Source organism: Carassius gibelio, chromosome B24 (genome assembly GCF_023724105.1).
Source record: "Carassius gibelio isolate Cgi1373 ecotype wild population from Czech Republic chromosome B24, carGib1.2-hapl.c, whole genome shotgun sequence".
Taxonomy (NCBI): Eukaryota; Metazoa; Chordata; class Actinopteri; order Cypriniformes; family Cyprinidae; genus Carassius; species Carassius gibelio.
Genome location: NC_068419.1, coordinates 21,574,276 through 21,594,284, shown reverse-complemented (window position 1 = coordinate 21,594,284; position 20,009 = coordinate 21,574,276). Strand labels below are relative to the sequence as shown.

General features: G+C 39.1%; 1 protein-coding gene across 6 annotated transcripts in view; it reads left to right on the top strand.

Moving 5' to 3' along the window:
• Positions 1-20,009, top strand: part of LOC128013199 (rho GTPase-activating protein 21) — a 103,127-nt gene that overhangs the window by 72,382 nt on the left and 10,736 nt on the right. For 3 of the 6 annotated variants that reach the window (XM_052595986.1, XM_052595985.1, XM_052595983.1), the window contains 12 exons: positions 4,512-4,604; positions 8,457-8,535; positions 8,925-8,979; positions 11,173-11,196; positions 12,082-14,074; positions 16,225-16,371; positions 16,467-16,566; positions 16,672-16,714; positions 17,146-17,265; positions 17,703-18,002; positions 19,506-19,570; positions 19,661-19,809. In XM_052595986.1, coding sequence (XP_052451946.1) covers positions 4,512-4,604; positions 8,457-8,535; positions 8,925-8,979; positions 11,173-11,196; positions 12,082-14,074; positions 16,225-16,371; positions 16,467-16,566; positions 16,672-16,714; positions 17,146-17,265; positions 17,703-18,002; positions 19,506-19,570; positions 19,661-19,809 — 3,168 coding nt within the window. Of the gene's footprint in view, positions 1-4,511; positions 4,605-8,456; positions 8,536-8,924; positions 8,980-11,172; positions 11,197-11,299; positions 11,798-12,081; positions 14,075-16,224; positions 16,372-16,466; positions 16,567-16,671; positions 16,715-17,145; positions 17,266-17,702; positions 18,003-19,505; positions 19,571-19,660; positions 19,810-20,009 lie in introns of those variants that run through there. The other 3 variants (XM_052595987.1, XM_052595984.1, XM_052595988.1) reach the window with 2 other exon arrangements.

The following is a 20,009-nucleotide window of genomic DNA, read 5'->3' as shown; positions in this document are numbered from 1 at the left end:
GGATCTGCTGCTAATGTCTCAGTGCCAGATACTACAGGACAAGTTCAGAGGTCTTGTGAAGTCCATGCCTCAATGCATCAGAGCTGTTTTGGCAGCACAAGGGGGACTTGATGTCCGATATACTTCCAAAGAAATCGAAGATTATGACGTCAGATAATATGACGTCATTTTGAACAAAATCAGACCGAAATGAAGTTCGTTTTGAGTTTGTTTCGGCAGTTCAAAACAGCTAACCAAAGTGAACTTTCTGGGGGAGTTCATTTTGGCCCCTAAACACCTTTGAGTTTCCATAGGTCCGTGGCGGTTATGCGATCGGTGGGTGTTTCTTGAAACTCCACCATCTTTGACAAGCAATTTATTATTTTTTATTTTTATTTTTATTATCAACATAGCTGAGCTTGCACAAATATATCCACACCTCGCGGAGAAATTCAGACAAAGATTCAGACAAAGCATTTAATTCCAAGAAAGAAATTGCAATGAAGCTTGGTGTCGACGACCCGGAGTTATGCAAAAAGCGACGTAGAGAAAAATCTGAAACAAGTTTTCCAAAGCCATAAAAAGAATGAAAGGAAAGAGTAAAGATATAAGGTTGCAACTTCACAAGTACTAAATACATGTTTCAAATAAATGTTACACCATACTGCTGCTGCTGCTGCTGTTTCAAAAAACTAATTTAAAGTGTATAGAATAAATGAAATGTAGGGGTGTAACGATACGCATTATGTACCAAATGGTTCGTTGGACTAATTAATTATATTTGGAAAATACATAAAAAAAATTGTGAAATATAATGATATGCGTTCAACAAGGTAGCTCAATAACCCAAACGACATAACAGGCAACGCCCCTGACACCCCCGAAGAAAAAAAAAACACAAACTTATATGTTTATGTTAGGCTACTCAGTCAGGCGCTCGCTCACTCAGTACGCGCTGAGTGAGCGAGCAGTTCATGCACGGTACGCGGTGGCCAAAGCGTTTAACAGACCAGAAAGAGAAGATCCTCCAATAACCAACAGGTCTGGTGTTTCGGTGCACTTTACCAATCGTTCAGGGCATCCAAACAAGCACGGAAATCAAAATGGACTAGTACTGTACTGTGTCAGAATTTCCTGAGCAGTACGATACAATTAACAGGCCTGCACGTTATTAGATAGAAGAACTGTTATAAATAGAATGTATGCACGGGCAGTTTTGAAAACTCCACCTACTTTGCTCTTGGCATAGTGCAGTGCAACTCGTGTTTTATCTGAAGGGCAATGCTGAGCCCAGGGTCCAGCGCCGCGCATACCGCGTCCTGTGTGAAAGACCCTTTAGCCATATGCAACGAGCCTTCAGCGCGTACTGAGTGAGCGAGCGCACTCTGTAGTGGAAAATGCAGGTTTTAAGAACATGCTTAATGTAATTGAGCCCCGTTACAATATTCCTTCACGAGCCCATTTCAGCCAGACCGTAATTCCTGCTTTTTTCCAAAAAACATGAGCCCTATAGAGAACCAATTGAGTAAAAACACACTCAATATAAAGAGTTATAGAGTGCCATATAAAAAGTTACATCTTTGTATTTGTTCATAACTACTACAACAATATAACATTTTCATTTTTTTTATAAGGAGCTGTTTTTGTTTTATACAGTATGCTGCTAAGAAAACACCATAGAAAATGGGTAAAGAATAGCTCTATCATTGTTCAATGTAAAAAACAAAACAAAAAAAAAACATATTTTGTTAGTTTTAATACATTTTTTTTTTTTTTAAATCAAGGAATTTTTTTTTCTTTTTGCTGTATCTAAAACATACCGAACCGTACCGAACCGAACCGTGACACCAGTGAATCGTATCGAACCGAACCGTGAATTTTGTGAACCGTTACACCCCTAAATGCCAAACGTATATACAATAAAAACATTCGTTTTCATCAAAAGTAAATCATGACACCACATTAAATATAAAAAAGTAACAATTTATCCAGTTTAATAAAATAAATGAACACTAATAAAATAAAGTAACAAACTGACTCCAATATTATTTTTTTCCACATCGTGCTCAGCTTTTCGGACTATGAGCCCTTCACACTTCCCATAAAGGACTGATTATGGAAAGAGAATGGTTCTTTTGTATTGAAAACATTATATTTGCCTCTGAACTGCTGCTAAACATTATTGTTTTGTCTGTAATATTCTGACCATTGGTGCCCGTCTCACACCTAGATTGCCTTCACTTCATCATTGTTGTGTTTAGGGGATATGTGCGATTGTCACGAGTCATGTTTACATTAATCTACACCCCTCCAGCAGCGTGTGGGGGGGGGGGGGGTCAGAATGTTCGGAAACAGTATACCGTCGCTCAGCCTTTTAGAACTAAGAAAGAAAATGAACTTCATTTGAAGTATACCGAGGCCTTTACATGACATTAACAAGGTTGTTTTCATGTTGTGGCTGATCAGTGTACAACTCATGCTCTGTATTCTAACTCTTTTGAAGCATTGCAGAGTTAAGTAAATGACCATTACCACGGATATTCTGATTGACGTCCACAGCCCATTAGTCGATGTCTGTAATACTATCAGTGGGACATCCTTTGGAGCATTTGTCTATTTCCCCCTCTCAGTAAAGCACTGCCATTAAAAAACCCAGTCTTGGCAGCATGATTCAATAGATGAGGAAGAGCCATATCATATTATCCAAAGCCTCTCACGAGATGCCAGGACTTATCAGATGGAACCACAATTCAAATGTAATTTAAAATGTTAACCTACTGAGCTCTATATTGATAGTATCACATTACTCCGCAAAACCATCAATTGATCATATTATTACTGCCCTCTACAGGATATGGATGAATGTTCAGTACTGGAAAAATCAGGGCTACTAGAAATAATAATAATAATAATATTAATAATAAAATATCCACCATTGTGGCAACTGATTGAGAAGATGTTATTTTAAGTTAAATACTATCAGCTGAAATATATGGACTTGGAATCTGGATTTGCTCATCCTGTAAACCAGAGGAAACTGATTTTTGGTTCCTTGCCACTGTTACCTTTAGCTTGCTCATTAGGGGTATAATGACATATTTAAAGCTGGAAAATGAAACTACTGTAGAAGCAGCAGCACTTAACTTACTTCCAATGCACTGGTCTCTATAGAGATGCTTTGTTATACTACTTGAAACGATTGATTCCTGAAATTCTCACAGCTGAATTTTCTGTAAAGTGGTTTTAAAGCAATCTATGTTGTAAATAAAATTGACTTGACCAATCCATTTTGTCTCTTAGTTTTTTAGGTCATGACATGTAGTCGGAAACTAATGTACAGTATGTACTTTACATACATGCCCAGATGTCAGAAACAGGGCAGATCAGCATGCTATTTTGGTCAGTGAGGTATTACGTCATTCAGTGCATGGTGAAAATATTTGCAATACCTCATCTGCCTGTGGAGGGAGCCTGACACCACACAACACATCTTCAAATACTGCACTTCTATAGCTATGTGTTAATGGATGCATATTTGTAAGACATATCAGTGATTTGTATGTTTAGTGGCTGTATGTTTTCTGCAGTGCACTTTTCTGTGCTGGTGTGGCTTAATTTGTCTGGTCCCAGACAGCAGTTACATGTAAGCCAGCAGATATTCTGCTGTCATTGATTCATTTGGTTTCTGCAGAATTTGAACAACAAACAAAGACATCGGCATTTGTCTCCTGTCCAATGGGTGTTTGCATATTAAATATCTTGGTTAGTCAGCTGTGTTTTAACATTCCACAGAATTCCACCGGTTTTCCTTAAGCACAGAAAATGATGAAAACGTGGAGAATCCTTATTGGCCTAATGTATCTGATAATTCAGTATGTGGCTTGTGACAGTTGACCCAGAGATGATGCACTTTTGCGAAGGCTTTGGCATGCAGTTTCTGTGTATTGAAGAATAGGATTCTTTTTTTACTAGTAAAAAAGTAGTGAGTGAGTTAGCAGGTCTGATTCAGTATGGAATGCAGGATTTGTATTAAATACTGTTCAGTGCAATGTGTCATAATGTGGATAATCAGTCGGTTCTATGCATTATATAAAAGGTTATATTATTAGTTGCTACAATGTTTCAGACAGCACACATACTTTCCCTCAGTGTATCCCTGCAGGTATGCGGCTGTCAGCATGATCTAACCCCATCAAATATGTGCACGCACACTCTCACACGTAGGCATGCTCATATCTTATATTATCTTATGCTTTAGTCAGATCAGTGTATGACAGATTGTCACAGAAGATTCACTGAGTTTGACTTAGAGTACAGTAGATTAACTTGTGCTGTCTTGTCATGCGATATATGTCTGAGAAAAAGTGTGAGTAAGACATTACCGGTTTCATTTGAGAAATGCAAGGGAAAAAAAGAGGGCCTGACCAAGGCCTGATTTCAGTATTCCTTTGTAATGTATGACAACATGAATTTTTGATTCTTTTACCGATTAAACTCTTTAGTAACGCTTGATCTGTGTCTAATGCCATCAGGGAAACAACGGAACAGACTGGAGCCGATGGACACCATCTTTGTCAAGCAGGTGAAAGAGGATGGCCCCGCGCACGGAGCTGGACTCTGCACAGGTACAGACAGACATGGGGATCTGGAGATATGTTTTTAATGCATAGGCTTGTCAATCAGTTATTAATAATTAGGGTATTAAGACACTAACAGTGTAGGAGACACTCAAACAGAAAATGTTTGTCCTTCTTCTATAACATTCTGATTGGTTTGCTGTAGGGCTGTCATGGTATCAGACTTTCAGTAGATGATATCATGACAAAAAGAATTCATGATAATGATATTATCACAATATCTATAGACCAAAAAAAATAAAAAATAATAATCATTCAAATTCATCTTTAACTTTATTTTGTGTTTTCTTTTTTTGGCCAATGAATCGCACGCAAAACATGACTTTAGGGAAGTGGAAAGATGGTTTGTAACAAAAAATGTTACAAAAGTGTATATAAACTTCCCGCAGACTTGGTATACCCCATGTTTTTTTATGGAATCCAAAAACTCCCACACAGACAGGATCTTTTTATTTTTTTGAGTGTTGAAAGCGAGTGTCTACTTTTCATCATCTTACTGAACATGATTTTGCTTGGCAGTAGTAGCTATACACTAGGTGACAATATCGGAGTGTCAACCAGTGTAATTCTGTCATTAATTACTCACCGTCATTCCGTTCCAAATCCGTAAGACCTTTGTTCATCTTCGGAACACAAATTAAGATATTTTTGATGAAATCCGAGAGCTTTCTGACCCTAAATAGACAGCAACGCAACTTCCACATTCAAGACGCAGAAAGGTAGTAAGGACATATAACGTAGTCCATGTAACATTTTACACAAAGAAAAATAAAATTAAGACTTAAGGTGCAGTGCATCTTGGTTCTACATCAGAACACCGGCTCCTGTGTCAGCAGCACCATAAGCATGCATCATGGTACTCTCATGAATAGTGGGGGAGACTGACACGGAACAGAAGAAATTGTTGAATAAATGCACACAAAAAGTGTTCTCATAACTTTATAACATGACCATTGTACCACTGATGTCACATGGACTATTTTAACATCCTGCTGCTTGGCCCCTTTAAGACTTAAATCTGTGCTCATTGAGGCATGAAAGCATCACTACTAAACGGTTGGAGGTAAACCAGGCAAGAGGTCATACCACCAGCCAACATCCAAATTTAACTGGCAGAACTTCATCATAAGCAGCTGAAGTGTTACGCAAGTGTGATCAGTCTGAACTCGAAGAAACATTGAGGAGTTATTGCTGTTTCCTTGATGTCGTCAGACAGACGTTTGGGAGGGTCCGTAACATATGTTGCCACATTTAATTCACAATCTTTTGCTGCTGACCCACTCTGACTGTCTTCCTGTGAATCTCATCTTCAGCTCAAATTAGTCAACATATCTGAACATACTTACTCAAAGGCTCCTATCCAAATCTTTAATTATTCTTACCACAGAATTATGTGGGTCATCAGTTCCTCGGAGGATCATTAAGGTCATTGCATACTGCGTCAACCCCACGTTCTGTTAATCACATTAACACACTACCTCTGAAACTTTTGTCCGTCATTAAAAAAATCTGGATGAAATTCCGTAGAAGCAAAAGCCTAAATTGTATGCTGGTTTCATGGGCGGAGTTTGGGGGGGGGGGGGGGGGGGGGCATTAAAGACCAGAGCCAATTAATGCCTGTCTTGTGCTTTGAAAAATAAAAATAAATACAGAATTCATATTTTCTAATTTTATTTGTCATATCTTATAATTTTTGTGAATATAATAAGTAAGTTTAGAATTAATTATTTTTAATTACTATATTGAAAAAGCTTATTTTGGTGGATATCGTGGTAAGTTACGTGAGTGGACTCTCTTCTCGTTCTGTTCCCGCTTTAGTCTACATGCTAAATAATTAAATGGACATTCGTCGTTTTTTTAATAAACCGACTAGTAAAAGTGTGGAGTTTTCTAACTCTGGCACTTCAACCATCAATTCCTCTGCTGCTACTGACACAGCAACCGAGGCCCGTGTAGCAGTCGTTTCCCCTCGGGTTGCCAGGTCCGTGTAATAAACCCAACCAAATAGTTAATCAAACATTTCCCAAAGTAGCCTAAATTCCACGGATTTGGCAACATGCAAATGCACCACATGCAAATGCACCAAACACACCTGGATGTAAGGAAAGCAAAAAGGGACAAATTTCTTTCTACACTGCAGCATAGTAAAATGATTCTCACACTCCCGTTTATGTTCTTTTTATAAAATTATTCATCTTGCAGTTGTTCCGTTATTTTTGTCTTATGTTTTTACATTTCAAGTTGAAAAACCTCTGGTCTTAAATTTATTTTCAAGTTTAAGATTTAGGACGTTTTTTTGAACTATTTGACTTGCCGTACATCCAGTCACGCTTCTTGCGCATGCTAGTTATGATCGTACGTATAGTAACTCGGCAACTACGCAAGAATTGTAGTATGTTTGCGTAAAGGGAAACAGACATTCGTAGTGGAACAGAATCGACTGGTACTGTTTTATTACTTTGTCTTCTGGGTAAATTTCACCTACATAAAGCCAGAGCCATCCATTGCAAACCTAACTTTAGAATGTTTTCATCTGATATAAAGTCCCTTTTTACTTCATTTAAGAATATGTCAAATCCGTCTATTGTAAGCTATCTTTAAGTGATCCTTTCTTTCCTTTACTTTTTTTTATTTTTTATCTTTAATATGTCTTGTAAATTTGTGTCTCTAAGATATCCTCTTGTGATGGTGTCCGTTTGCCCCCTGTTGCTTCAAATATGTTGTTGTTCTTTCAACTGCAATAAAAAAAAAGTCCAAAAAATAAAAAATAAAAAAGAATCCACTGCTACACCGCATCTGCTGGTAGGTGCCCCCCCACGCACAAAAGTGAAACTCCGCCTATGGCTGGTTTCAATGCCTGGTGCATGCCTTTCCATTGCCACAGTTTGTTCAGGCGTGTCTATACCTTAAATTGGGTGGGGGGTTTTTTAATATGTGGCTCTAGTATTGCTATCAAAGTATCAAAATCCTGTAGTAAAGTTTGAACTAAGCTCTTAAGCCCTGCGTGGGACTGTTTTTTTAAACCTGCACCCGCCCGCTCCTGCTGAATGTATGTCCAGGCCCGCCCCCCTTCGCGACCTATGTGTTCCACTCCCGTTCGCACACGCAATGTTTGTGTCCACTCCCGCCCGCTCCCGCAGACTTTCTCAGAGCTTGTGAAAAATTTACACAAATAGGTACTCAGACTAAATATTCGTTAACATCCAGAATAACAGATTTTAAACATGATTGCATTTAAATAAATATGAAGTAGCAATGCTAAACCAAAGCACCACACGTGACAAAAACATTGGGTATTTTTTTTAAATTAGTGTTATAAAAACCACTTAACCATTAAAACAAAACCTAAACTAGCGGCACCTCAGTTTTTAAACGCAGGCTAGGCCTACTGCATACATGCACCAAACAAACTACTAGGAAATAACTTTACCATTAAATTAATAAACACAGAGAACTTAAAAAAAAAAAATACGCTAGATATAATTTTAACAAAATAAATACAAAATGAAATTAACAGGTTATTGCAAAAAAAAAAGAAAATAATAAATAATAGTTTATATACTATATTTACTTTCTTTTTTTTATTTAATACTATATATATATATATATATATATATATATATATATATATATATATATATATATATATATATATATATATATAAACGTAGCGTCTAGTCGTTCAAACAAATGAATTTGATCACTGGGCCTTATTGCTTTGCCTACTTCATTACTATGAAGGAAAAGTATATTGCTGACTGACTGACTGATTTTATAAAATATGCAAGTCCGTAACTGAAGTAAAGCATCTGATTCTCTTCCTGTTTCTCTTTCATACAGGGGATCGTATTGTAAAAGTCAATGGAGAAAGCATCATCGGGAAAACGTATTCTCAAGTAATTGCCCTTATTCAGAACAGGTAATATTGCAACCTTGCAGGTTGTTTCCGCCCCTGAGGGGTGGTGTAGCTTCATGGTTAAAGATCTAGTCTGGTAAATAGTTTTAATATTTAAAACCTAAATTCGATCCAAACTAGGAATACTTGCTTATCTGTATCCATATGCTCCTTTTTCCCTCATTTTGTGGGTTGATTATCTCTTCATGCTAAGTCTCGATCTGGATAAATCTCTTAATCCTTGAGGACGTTTAATGAATAGTCTGTTTATTGCGTAATTTTAGTTGGAATTAACAGCTGGAAGTCCTTTCTTGTTCTTGAATTTACTAAACGAAAACACTGTACTATGTCATACTGTAGTCATGACATCATCTGTGATATTACATTTTAACTTTCAAAACTTTTCTTTGCAGTGACACATCTCTGGAGCTCTGCGTGATGCCAAAAGATGAAGACATTTTACAGCTGGTAGGTTTCATTTCTTTTGGGTTTATGTCACAGAAAACTAATGGTAATTTCTTGTGCAAAAAGGATTTCATATTGGTTTGGTCAGTTAAAATGTTACTTGTTACAAGTTACTCATGTGCCCTCTTATTTTTTATGTTTTGGGCAGTAATGTATGTTCAGGTGTTCAGTGGTATATACAGTATATAACGTTTCTGAATGTAGAATGGATAAACTGCAGTACATACTAAATTGCTAAAGCAAAAGGAATTGTGGGAAGGAGATCAGACCAGTGGAAACAAATGGCACCAGTATGTGTGTCAAGATGCTCTCCCAGCCAGAGTTCAGTGATCTGGCAGAGCAGAGAAGCGTGATGGCGCCTGTGTTTGTGTGTGTGTGTGTGTGTGTGTGTGTGTGTGCTTATTTTGAATTCAGCTGTAATGAGGTTTTCCTCAGAACTAGGGTCGTAATGCCACCCCCATATCTGAGCACATTCCAAACAGAACTCCAGATCTCAGGCTGTTACATGCCAACCGCATAAACTCATACTCCACTGTGAAGCCCTCGGGCACTTTCTTACTTGACAGTAATGAGTCCATCCAGTGCTGAATTTAAGACTTAGGAATGGCACTCATGCTTGTTATTTCAGCTAACAGGAAGGTGTTCTGGTGGTTCTCTGTGAAAATGTTCTGTTATCCAATCTTGGATTCTAGCAGTCATATTACATCACACAAACATTTAAAAACTTTGATTGGAGTAAACAATTTTTGTTTTGTTACAGTTACTTAGATGTATTACTTGTATTATCTTTAGGTATTATTTTGTTACTTTTATTTATATTATCTGTAATCAGAACTGAGATTAGGAGCACGTTAGAAATGTATTGGCCTTCATTAACTTCAGTTTTGACTGATTTTCTTACCTTTTTTTTTCCTTTTTCCTTTTTTTTATAAAAATTGTTTTATCAATCAGCGTGGTTCAAAACCTGGTCACCCATTTTTATGTGTGCAATTTATGTTTTAACATAGAAGTGTAGATTTTTTGTGTATTTTCTTATTTAAATGCTGAAGAAATTTACAAATAAATAAGATATAAATAATAACCTAAATTTACTCCTATTTTATTTTTTGTTATAACATTTCATTAAACAATAAAAAAGTTCAAAACATTCTAAAATTACTGCGAACAGCCAAGTTGTGACAATTTCTCAAACACTAACTTACAGTAGTCCAAGATGGCTTTTATTTTTACTCATGTCTTCCCTTAGGTAAACCGAATGTTGTCATCAGCTCAGTGTCTATTGGGGTAATGCCTGGTATGCTCTTGAACCTGTGAATATTAATAATTGTTTGCATTCAGCCAAGGTGAAATGCTTGAATGAAAACAGAGAGTGGAATTATGACTTATGTGTAAGACCCGCCCACTGCAGAAACAACTAGCTTGAGAACTTTTGTTTCATCTGAACCCTTTGCTTTACTTGACAGCACCGATTATTTCCCTTATAGACCATCTGTGATTTTGCGAAAAAAAAAACAACAACAACAAAAAACATCAGTATTCAGTAATTTCCAAAAGTCACAAGGGCATGTTCTGTGAAGCAAACATGCAGTGGTTGCATATATTGATAGAAAAACTAAGTATCTTGCAGAGTAACATAATTATGCTGTTTATTCTTTTAGAACAACCATTGCAACTGTTGTGTACTTATAAACCCCTTGGTTTTTTGGGCCACATTTAGGAGACGGTGGTTATGACAAACAACAGAATAAATGAACAAATGAAGCTGCCATCTGAAAAGACAGAAATTGTGCAGACAGTCACTGTGTGGATGGAAAGAAGCCACATTGGCCACACTAGGCAAGATAGGGAAGATGGACGTGTGTGTGTGTGTGTGTGTGTGTTTTATATGTTTGAAAGCTCCAGGATCACTCTGGAGAAGAGCAGCAGCCAGCCCCTCTGATCTTAAGTGTGTCCTCCTCTGCCTAGTTCATCTCTGGTGTTGGACTGGCAACTCTCCAGCAGTCTCTCTCTCTCTCTTTCTGCTGCAGTGTGTATTTATAGCATGCTTTATCCTGCACTAGAATGACAGCAGCACTGGAGTAGGGGTTGATTGCGTCTGGTGTACCTGTAGAGCTCTTGTCATCTTCCCTCATCATTGCTCTTTTTTCTTGTTCTTTCTTTGTTTTTCCCGCTGTCAATCTAACTTTTCGGCTGAAGTTCTCCAGGGATATCACAGCTCTGGTAAGAAGCAGCTAAACCTGTCACCTGCTTCCTCCCTTCTGTGGTTTGTTTGCCTTTGGGTGAAAGTGCATGTGTATTCCATATCCCTTTATACCTATGTTGTCTATAAAATGCAGTCTTTACCTATATTAATAACTACAGGCTTGTGTAAAGTATTTGCTTATCCAATCACAAAACACATCTTTGCTGTGAGGTTACACCTTTTATATCTATTTGTCACCTTCTGAGTCATCTTTATTTTCATAGAAGAGGTGGAGCAGACAGAGAGAGATAGAGGGGGAGGGACATGTCTACTAGTGTAACTCGACACCTTAGGTGTATAGTCAAAAGTCCACCTATCACGTCTACACTCGCATTAACATCTGAGATCTGTGCTGTGCACATCGGGACATAAATAGCTTCATATATTAACCTGGATTAAGAGAGTTCATTGTAAATGGGAGTGATTTCCTGAGCAGAATGTAGTAGTCAGAACCTAAGGATATTACTTGGCTGTTAGCTTCGTAAGATGATAACAGAGCTGCCACTATCGACTGTGAAAGTCTACCCTCCTCTAGCTTTTTCCTCTTGTCTGCGCACTGCTCTCACTCCTCAGCTAAAGGTAGGTAAGCCTCTGATACCTAATCTCTCCATGAGGTTAAATGCATTTGAGCCTGGCTTCTTGACCTTTTCCCCTGTCATTTTTCCTGGGATCCATTTGAACTTGAAATGGGGGTCAACCTGTCCCCTGTATTTTATTATTGAAGTAGTAAAGAAGTAACATTTCTGATGTTTGAAAACAGGTTTGATTTTACAGTGTTGGCAGTGAACTTATTTGGCACTCCAGTGTTTGTTTAGTGCAATTGGTGTCATTCATTCATTTAATAGAACCTCCCTTCTTTTCAGGCCTATTCTCAAGATGCATACCTCAAAGGAAACGAGGCATATAGTGGAAATGCCCAGAACATCCCTGAGCCACCCCCAATATGTTACCCATGGATAGAGCCAAATGCCTTGGCCATGGCACAGGTGTCAGAGCCTTCACGCTCTGCTGAGACTTCATGTGGAACCAGACAAGGAGTAAATCGATGCTATAAGCCGGACATAGGTTGCCGCATTGATATCCCTGTTTCTTCCCTTACCACATCCCAAACTCCACTGATCCCCAACACCCAAACTGTTGTGCGTGTATTTAACGAAAATGTTAGGACAATGGTAGCATCACCTGAATCCACAGACCGAATTACACATGTGGCCTGGGCTGGTCCCAGCCACAGGAAGGAGGACAACCAGTATGCGGATTCAACAGACCCAAGCTTTAACAGGTCCAGTGACCATGTCACTGTATCTCCAACTGGGGCAGCACAATCACAACACAAACCCAACAGAACTGGAGAACCCACGTGTTTTGCTGACACTACCCCCAGAACGTCACAGACTTGCATAGACACAAAGCCTATATCTTCCTACAGACATACTCTAACCACAACAGCAGAAACCTTCCCATCAGCAACCTCTCCCACCCCTTACACACCCTCCCCTCCACCTGCCACCCCGTCACCGTGTTCTCCACACCAGAACATTGACTGGAGAAACTACACCACCTACAAGGAATACATTGACAACAAACGGATTTACATGTATGGCTCCCGGACTATTCAGGAGCGCCTGGACAGTTTGAGAGCCGCATCCAGATCCAGTACAGTTGAATACAGCAAGCAGAAGAGTGCATCAACAACAGCTACACCCTCACGGGGCTTTTCTGGATCACAGCTGAGACGAAGGAGTGCCTCACATGATCGGAGTTATCAGGTATCCAGTGCGCTGCCAATGCGTAGCGCCTCTCAAGAGAGGCTTGGTGGTGCTGATCGGGCTGGTCTAACAGGGAATTGGCCTCGTAGTGCTTCCCAGGATGCCCTTCCATCAGCCCCTATAGGTATCCTGAAACCCAGAGCATATTCGTGCAGCTACCTAAGCAGACAGAATGAAAATGCACCATCCTCACTAGATAGGCAAGCATGCTGCAGAACTGAGACAGACGAGTGGATGCTCGTGCACAGAGGGGATGAGGCAAGAGCAAGCAGGCAGTCTTCTTCCTTACGCATGGCGCCTCACAGAACACAGGGTGTATTTAACACAGACAGACGAGGGGGTAGTTACCCGGGGTTGCCCATCACCCCTCATTTTAGTAGAGGTACAGATTCTTTCCTCACTTCCAGATCTGAAAGCCTGGGTAATACCTCTGCACCTTCCATAACAAGACCCACACTGTTACCTGCGAAAAATTATGTCTCAGACCCTTCCACTGCTGCTGCTTCTTATATAGCTTCTGCATTGGCTTCAATACAAGGCCACATCAGTGGTAGCTCCAGCACAGGCCCTGTCAAAGACCAAAGAACATCTCTCACTGCCAACCACATGCCCCACAATGCAAAGCAGTTGCAGCCCAGGGGGCGGTCTGACAGCCTTCAGGATCCCATCAGAGAACTAGCCCGCGGTGGTCGCTCTTCTTCTTGTTCTGCCGCCTCTAAACCCCACAGAACAAAGCAGGGTGGATCCAAGCCCAGATTCACCAGTAATGGAACAGTTCCTCCGCAACCTATGTGCACAGAACCACAACCCCAAGCCAATGAGAAGACAGCGGAAGGTATCGAGGGCCCAGATGCCACTGTAGTTGTGGTTCGAAGGGAAAAGTCTGGATCTCAACCTATCCGTCATCCTTCCTACATTCTTGCAGTGAATGAGACGGAGAGAGGGGCTGAAACACTTGTAGAATCCAACACACACTGGGTGCCCAGTGATACCCAACGACAAATGCACATGAGGAAGCTAGAAGACCAGTGTAAAACCTCTTTTTCAAGCAACCTCGATGACTCACTGGACTCCATTCCCTTCATTGGTGAGAGCTTTTTCTGTTTTTCTGATTCTGTTGCAATAGCTACTACTACCTCAAAGGCGGATTAGTTTTGATAAGGTTAACAAGTTGTTCAAAAATGTAAAATATATGTCCTGTAGCTCAAGTGGACTTACAAAAATGCTTAAACAGTTTAAATGTACACAATTAATACAATGTAAGTAGTCTCTTTGGATACAAGCATGCCAAATTCAGAAATGAACTTTTAGTAAGTACATAAATATAGGCTCTGACATATTCAAATTGGATTTGCATATGCAAACTGCATCTCTTTTGGATTTTTTTCTTGCTTCATTATTATCTAATGTAGCTTATGTGTTTGCCAAAGCAGTTGTCAGAATGTGTTCTGGCTTTCTGTTTATTATATTAAGCAGCTGAGGGGACACAAGGAAAATTACTTTGTCTCAGTAGTCATGCTTTATATCATTCATAGTAAACTAAACATCTGAACTTTATCCCCCAACTTTTAACACAAGGAAGTCATTGTCAGCTTCACACTAGGAAAGGACTTGATGAATTTGCTTTTTATTGCTCAGATAACTCATATAAAAGGCCACACTGTTTCTCCATCCTTAGTGGCCCAGGCTTTGCATAAAGATCTTTAGACCAAATTGATGTACAGCAGTGGGTTTTTATGATGATCATAGTAATAACAGCAGGATGAACAGCCCAACCCAATGTAAACACTGTTGAGCAGAGATGACTGATGAGTAATCTGAGTTTTCTTAATCTCTTTGTGTGAGAGAGGAGCTTTAAAAAAGCAGTTTTGTGTCTTTCGAGTCATCAGTCATCCTTAATTTTGGCCAAACTCTAGACAATACAGTCATACATAGAGATTTCCCAGGTTTGTCCTACACATGGACTTTTCAGTCAGTGTCATTGGACATCTCAAAATGTTGTGCTTCTTATGAAACAGTTCCATACTCCTCCAGCTTTGATATGCATATACAACTAGACAGTGTTGCAGTTCAAAAGTGTTCATGGAGCACATGGGATCATGAAGTCCCTGGGAGCATCTCCAAGCTGTAATGTACACTAGTACAGTGATAGGACATGACATCATAGTCTCTAGGGGCACAGATAATGTGACATACTGACACATTCCACCCATGCCAGCGGGGCAGAGGAAGACACTTGCACTGCCATTCCCTGACACCAGTTCAACCATACAGTTAAGTGATATGACAAGTGATATAACAAAGTAATGGAACATGCCAATGGAAACTAGCTCTAAGATTGCTCCATTTTTGGAATGTGATTTGGTGGAGCGTGTAGTGTTTTGAAGTTGATTTGAATATAGTTTGGTTCGGTTTTATAGACCTAGACTGTTTTATTTGATTGTCTGTTACTTTTGTTATGGTATGGTTGATATTTAACTTGGTAGACTGTGTTTGGTTGGGTTTGGTAGACTGTATTTAATGTTTCATCGTGTTTTATGTTTGATATGTTTCTGTTTTAACTGCTCGTATAAAATTCATTTTTCATTCATTCACAAAACCACCACTGGCTCTGCACCCCTTTATCTAAATTCACTACTTCAGACGTATGTGCCCTTTTCTTTTTGTTTATATATATTAGCCGTAAGGCTAACCAAGACTAAATGTAAATATTAGTTTTTTGTAGTTTTTTTGTTATACAGAACCAGTCAACAGTGCTGGGTTTTACATATCTAGGCTTTCAAACTGATGGATTCAAAAAATTAGTAACATGTATGAAGTTTAAAGTCAAGTTATATAGTTATAAAAATTATGCCAATGCAATGGTTTTCCAAAATGGTAGTTTTCTCAGTTTGTACGTTTGCTTCATGAAGTGTATTAGTGTATTACACAGAGAATGCAAGGAAAGCAATCACTAGGACTTTCCACTAAAACTATAGAAAAGGAAATCATGTGGTTAAAAATTTAACATTTTACCCAGTGATGCAATCTGTCTGCCCTACTGTTTGTGTGTTGTCTTTGCATGAAAAGGTGTGGGAGGCTTATCAGTTTAATGATTGCTCATTCTTCTTAGCTGTATGAGTAAGCATGTTTCCTCCAGACTGTCTGATTCTGCTGTCTCTACTGGACTACATTAATCCATGCTATATGCTACTAAGATAAATAATCTTATGAGTGTCTCATGTCTGTTGTCATCAGATGAGCCGTCAAGCTCCAGTAACGACCATGACACCACACACATTCCTGCATCTGCTGTGATTTCCAACAAGCCTATAATCACCACCAACCCACCCAGTCCAACTTCCCCTTCTCCCGTAATACGCCGACAGCTGTCCCACGACCAGGGTGAGGAACAGCTCTGCCAAAAACTACAATATCTCAGTAGCATCAAAAATGTGTGTTTGTTTTTAACCATGCGTTCTCACGTATCTCCAATCTAGATTCCTTACGACTCACAATTTTGGAATCAGATTCTGGAACTAAAACGGAACGTTCCAGGTCCTTCGATGAGGGCTTGGATAACTACAGAGAAGAGAGAGGGTAAGCTTACGATCAGGACATGAAGTCATAAGCTGCCACACGGTTGAGGTGTCAGTCCGCTGTCTTCCACACTGTATGATCTCTCTGTTTACTGTGTCTGTACAGGCGGTCGATTAAACACACCCATGGATTCAAGGGACTTAGAAAGGTGAGTGAAATTGCTGTAATACAGATAACACTTTACAAATTGTCACTAGTTCACACCTTGGGTCTGACTTGTTGGCATCTGATCTCCAGCTAACATTAAGTCTGAAAATGTATTATTAAAATATGTTAATCATGTACCCTGACCTGTATGCAAATGAACTTTTTTCTCTCTCTTTTTGGCCAATGAATAGCACCTATAATAATTCTAGTGAGATGGAAAGAGACTTTGTATCCAAGCACTTGTATTATATTCTAAACCTTTAGCATTGCTTATGATTAAATTTTGTAATCTGACTTCTCTTGAAATTTGATTACTGAATATTGAACTCAGTGGAATTCCAGTTACCAAACTGATAAAGTATCTCATAGGGTTTTCAATGGCAGTTGTCTAAAAGGATGTTTCCTGGTTAACCCATGTTTGGTGTGTTTCAGGCGGTTGACAGATCCTCTGAGGACTCTGGCTCTAGGAGAGACTCTACTTCAGATGTCTTCACCGATGCCACGAAAGAGGGTCCACTTCATTTCCGGCAGCTCAACTCAGATAAGGGAAAGGTACAACACCACTAAAACAACATAATTCACAAGATTTATTTTGTTCCGGGTCCCAATACTGAATGAAAGTGTTTTCAGAGGATTGGTCTGTCTGTAATGCTGTAGGATTCCTTGACATAGTGTAAACATGTTGCAACGAGTCTTTGCACCTCTGAATGAATAAGAATGGCTGGCAGGCTTTCAGAAACATTTAATGTTGGCAAATGTAGTGCTAGAAATCTTGTCTTGTAAGATCTTGTCATATTTTACACCATTCAGATAAAGTACAACACTAATACAATATGGGGTTACATTTAAACAATACGTCTGTAGATTATAGTGATTTTACCATGGTTAAGGGTGTTCAATGATAGAAGCTGATATTAATTATTAATTTGATCAACTTGTGCATTCTGTATTTGCTATTTCAACTCATTATTCTGTTGTCTTGTCTACAGCGTGTTAGCGGTAGCATGCGGTCGTGGAAGCAGATCTACGCTGTGCTTCGTGGCCACTGCCTCTATCTGTACAAGGACAAGAGGGACGGACAAACCAATGTCAACTCCCATATTGAAGAAGAGCCTCTGCCGGTCAGCATCAAAGCCTGTCTGATTGACATCTCCTACAGTGACACGAAGCGGAAGAACGTACTTCGGCTGACAACGTCAGACTGTGAATACCTGTTCCAGGCGGAAGACCGCGAGGAAATGCTGTCCTGGATCCGGGTCATTCAAGAGAACAGCAACTTGGACGACGAGGTGAATGATCAGTAATCATTACACACTTTTGTAATCCAAGAACAATTTCAATTCTTACGCACAAATAAAAAAGCTTTACCTGACAATAAGGTGGTGACTTCAGAATTCATTCGTCAGTGTCCCAGTTATGTACATCTTTGCTATCCCAGTTATGTTAAGACAGACTTGGATGCTTAGAAGTTTTTTTTTTTTTTTTTTTTTTTTTGCTGAATCCATATTTGTTGAGACTTTTGTTGGAGCCCTAGTGGTTAGTGCTCATGCTCCTACACGTTGAGCTGTGGTGCTTATGCAGGTTATACACTTTTGCATCCAGATCACTTCCCATTAACCCCTATTCTCACCATCAAGTCACCTGCATATCTTCTCTATACAAGCCTCTTTTCTCGTACACCAGATGAGAGATGCCATACTTTGGCTGGCACAACTCAAAGATATCGCTCTCCAGGAACATCTGTAATTGTGTGCTAAAGTTAAAGGTGGCAGACCTAAACAGTGAATCTTACCATATAATTTCATTTCAAGAATGAATTAAGGTTTTTTTTTTTTTTCTTGTCCAGTAAAATAATATATTTTATGTCCAAAACAAAATGTTATGTACCTCATAAACCATACACATGCTTTGCAAGAGTGTTAAAATTATTTTTTTATTTTTTGGGTTGTGTTGGTGAACAAAGTGGCACTGATGAATTTGAAGTTTGGGGAATCTATATTATGATATTTCTGCATATCTTTTTTTCAAGTGATGCTTCCGGTATGTAGAAATTTATAAACAAAATTAAAATTACATAATGTTATAAAATAATGGAAAATGTTAAACTCACATCAGACTCTATTTTTCACTTACTGTAAGACAGCTGAGTGTATCCTCATCAATGCTTTTTGAGTATTGTACACTCCCACTTCGAACAAAACTGAGCATTATCTAAATCCTTAATTACCTTTGAATGCTAAGGCATGTTTCCTAGCATCAGACTTTATAAACATTCAGTGTGACTTTTTTAAAGCCGCTTTGAAACATTGTGAATTGTGAATTGTGACTTAACTTTGGCTCAGCCAGTACCATGGGATTGTCTGTCCAATGGCAGATGGGAAAGGTGTTTTAAAAAATTAAATAATCGTCCTTTTGGCCGTTTCGTTTAGTGACGTGAGTGGTGCAGAAACCACACTTCATCTTTGAATTATCGGGTAAGTCTATCCAGGTCTAGTGCCTGATAGAGATACGGTGGATGTTTTGGACTTCCTCATGAATCATGGAAAAAGACCCTATTTAAAGAACTTTCTTACAATAGTAGAACATAGCCTAGGGCTTTTTTTGAAAATAAATAGTAACACTTCAGGAAAACCATTGCATCTTCTTTAAAGCTCGTTTTCTTCTGTCTTCTTACAACATTGGGTTATCCACAAGCCCTCTGGTGTGTTTGGGGATTCCACTCTTATATTTCATCCACTCGTCTGACATCAGCTTTTGTCTTCCTTTTCTCTCTTTCCTTCTTCTTTTTGTAGAATGCTACTGTAACTAGCACAGACCTCATCAACCGGAAAATAAAGGAGTACAACACTCTAATGAGGTAAGAAGGAAAATGGGAAGGGTTCCCATACATTTTTTGTAGTCTTCTTCCTCTTCCTCTACATCTTGACCTGGTTTTTGTGTGTTGCAGTCCACCCAGCAGTAAGACAGAACCCTCACCCAGAGCGTCCCGTCAGTCTCTGAGCATCAGGCAGACGTTACTGGGCGGTAAAGGGGAGAATAAAGCCACAAGCCCTCACTCACCAAACAAGGACCACGACAGGAAAGCCATGCACAAAGGTAACAGAATCAAGGGCACTTACTCTTTGTGTTCTATTCAGTACTTTTGAGTATCAATAAAAATCTATTGTGTGCTTGTGTATGTTAAGTATTTTTGTGCTTAAAGTATTTTTGCTTAGTAACATGTTAACATCATACTCTACTGTAATCAGCACTCATACGTCATTTCATTAGTGCAAATCAGTCATTTATGGGTTTCT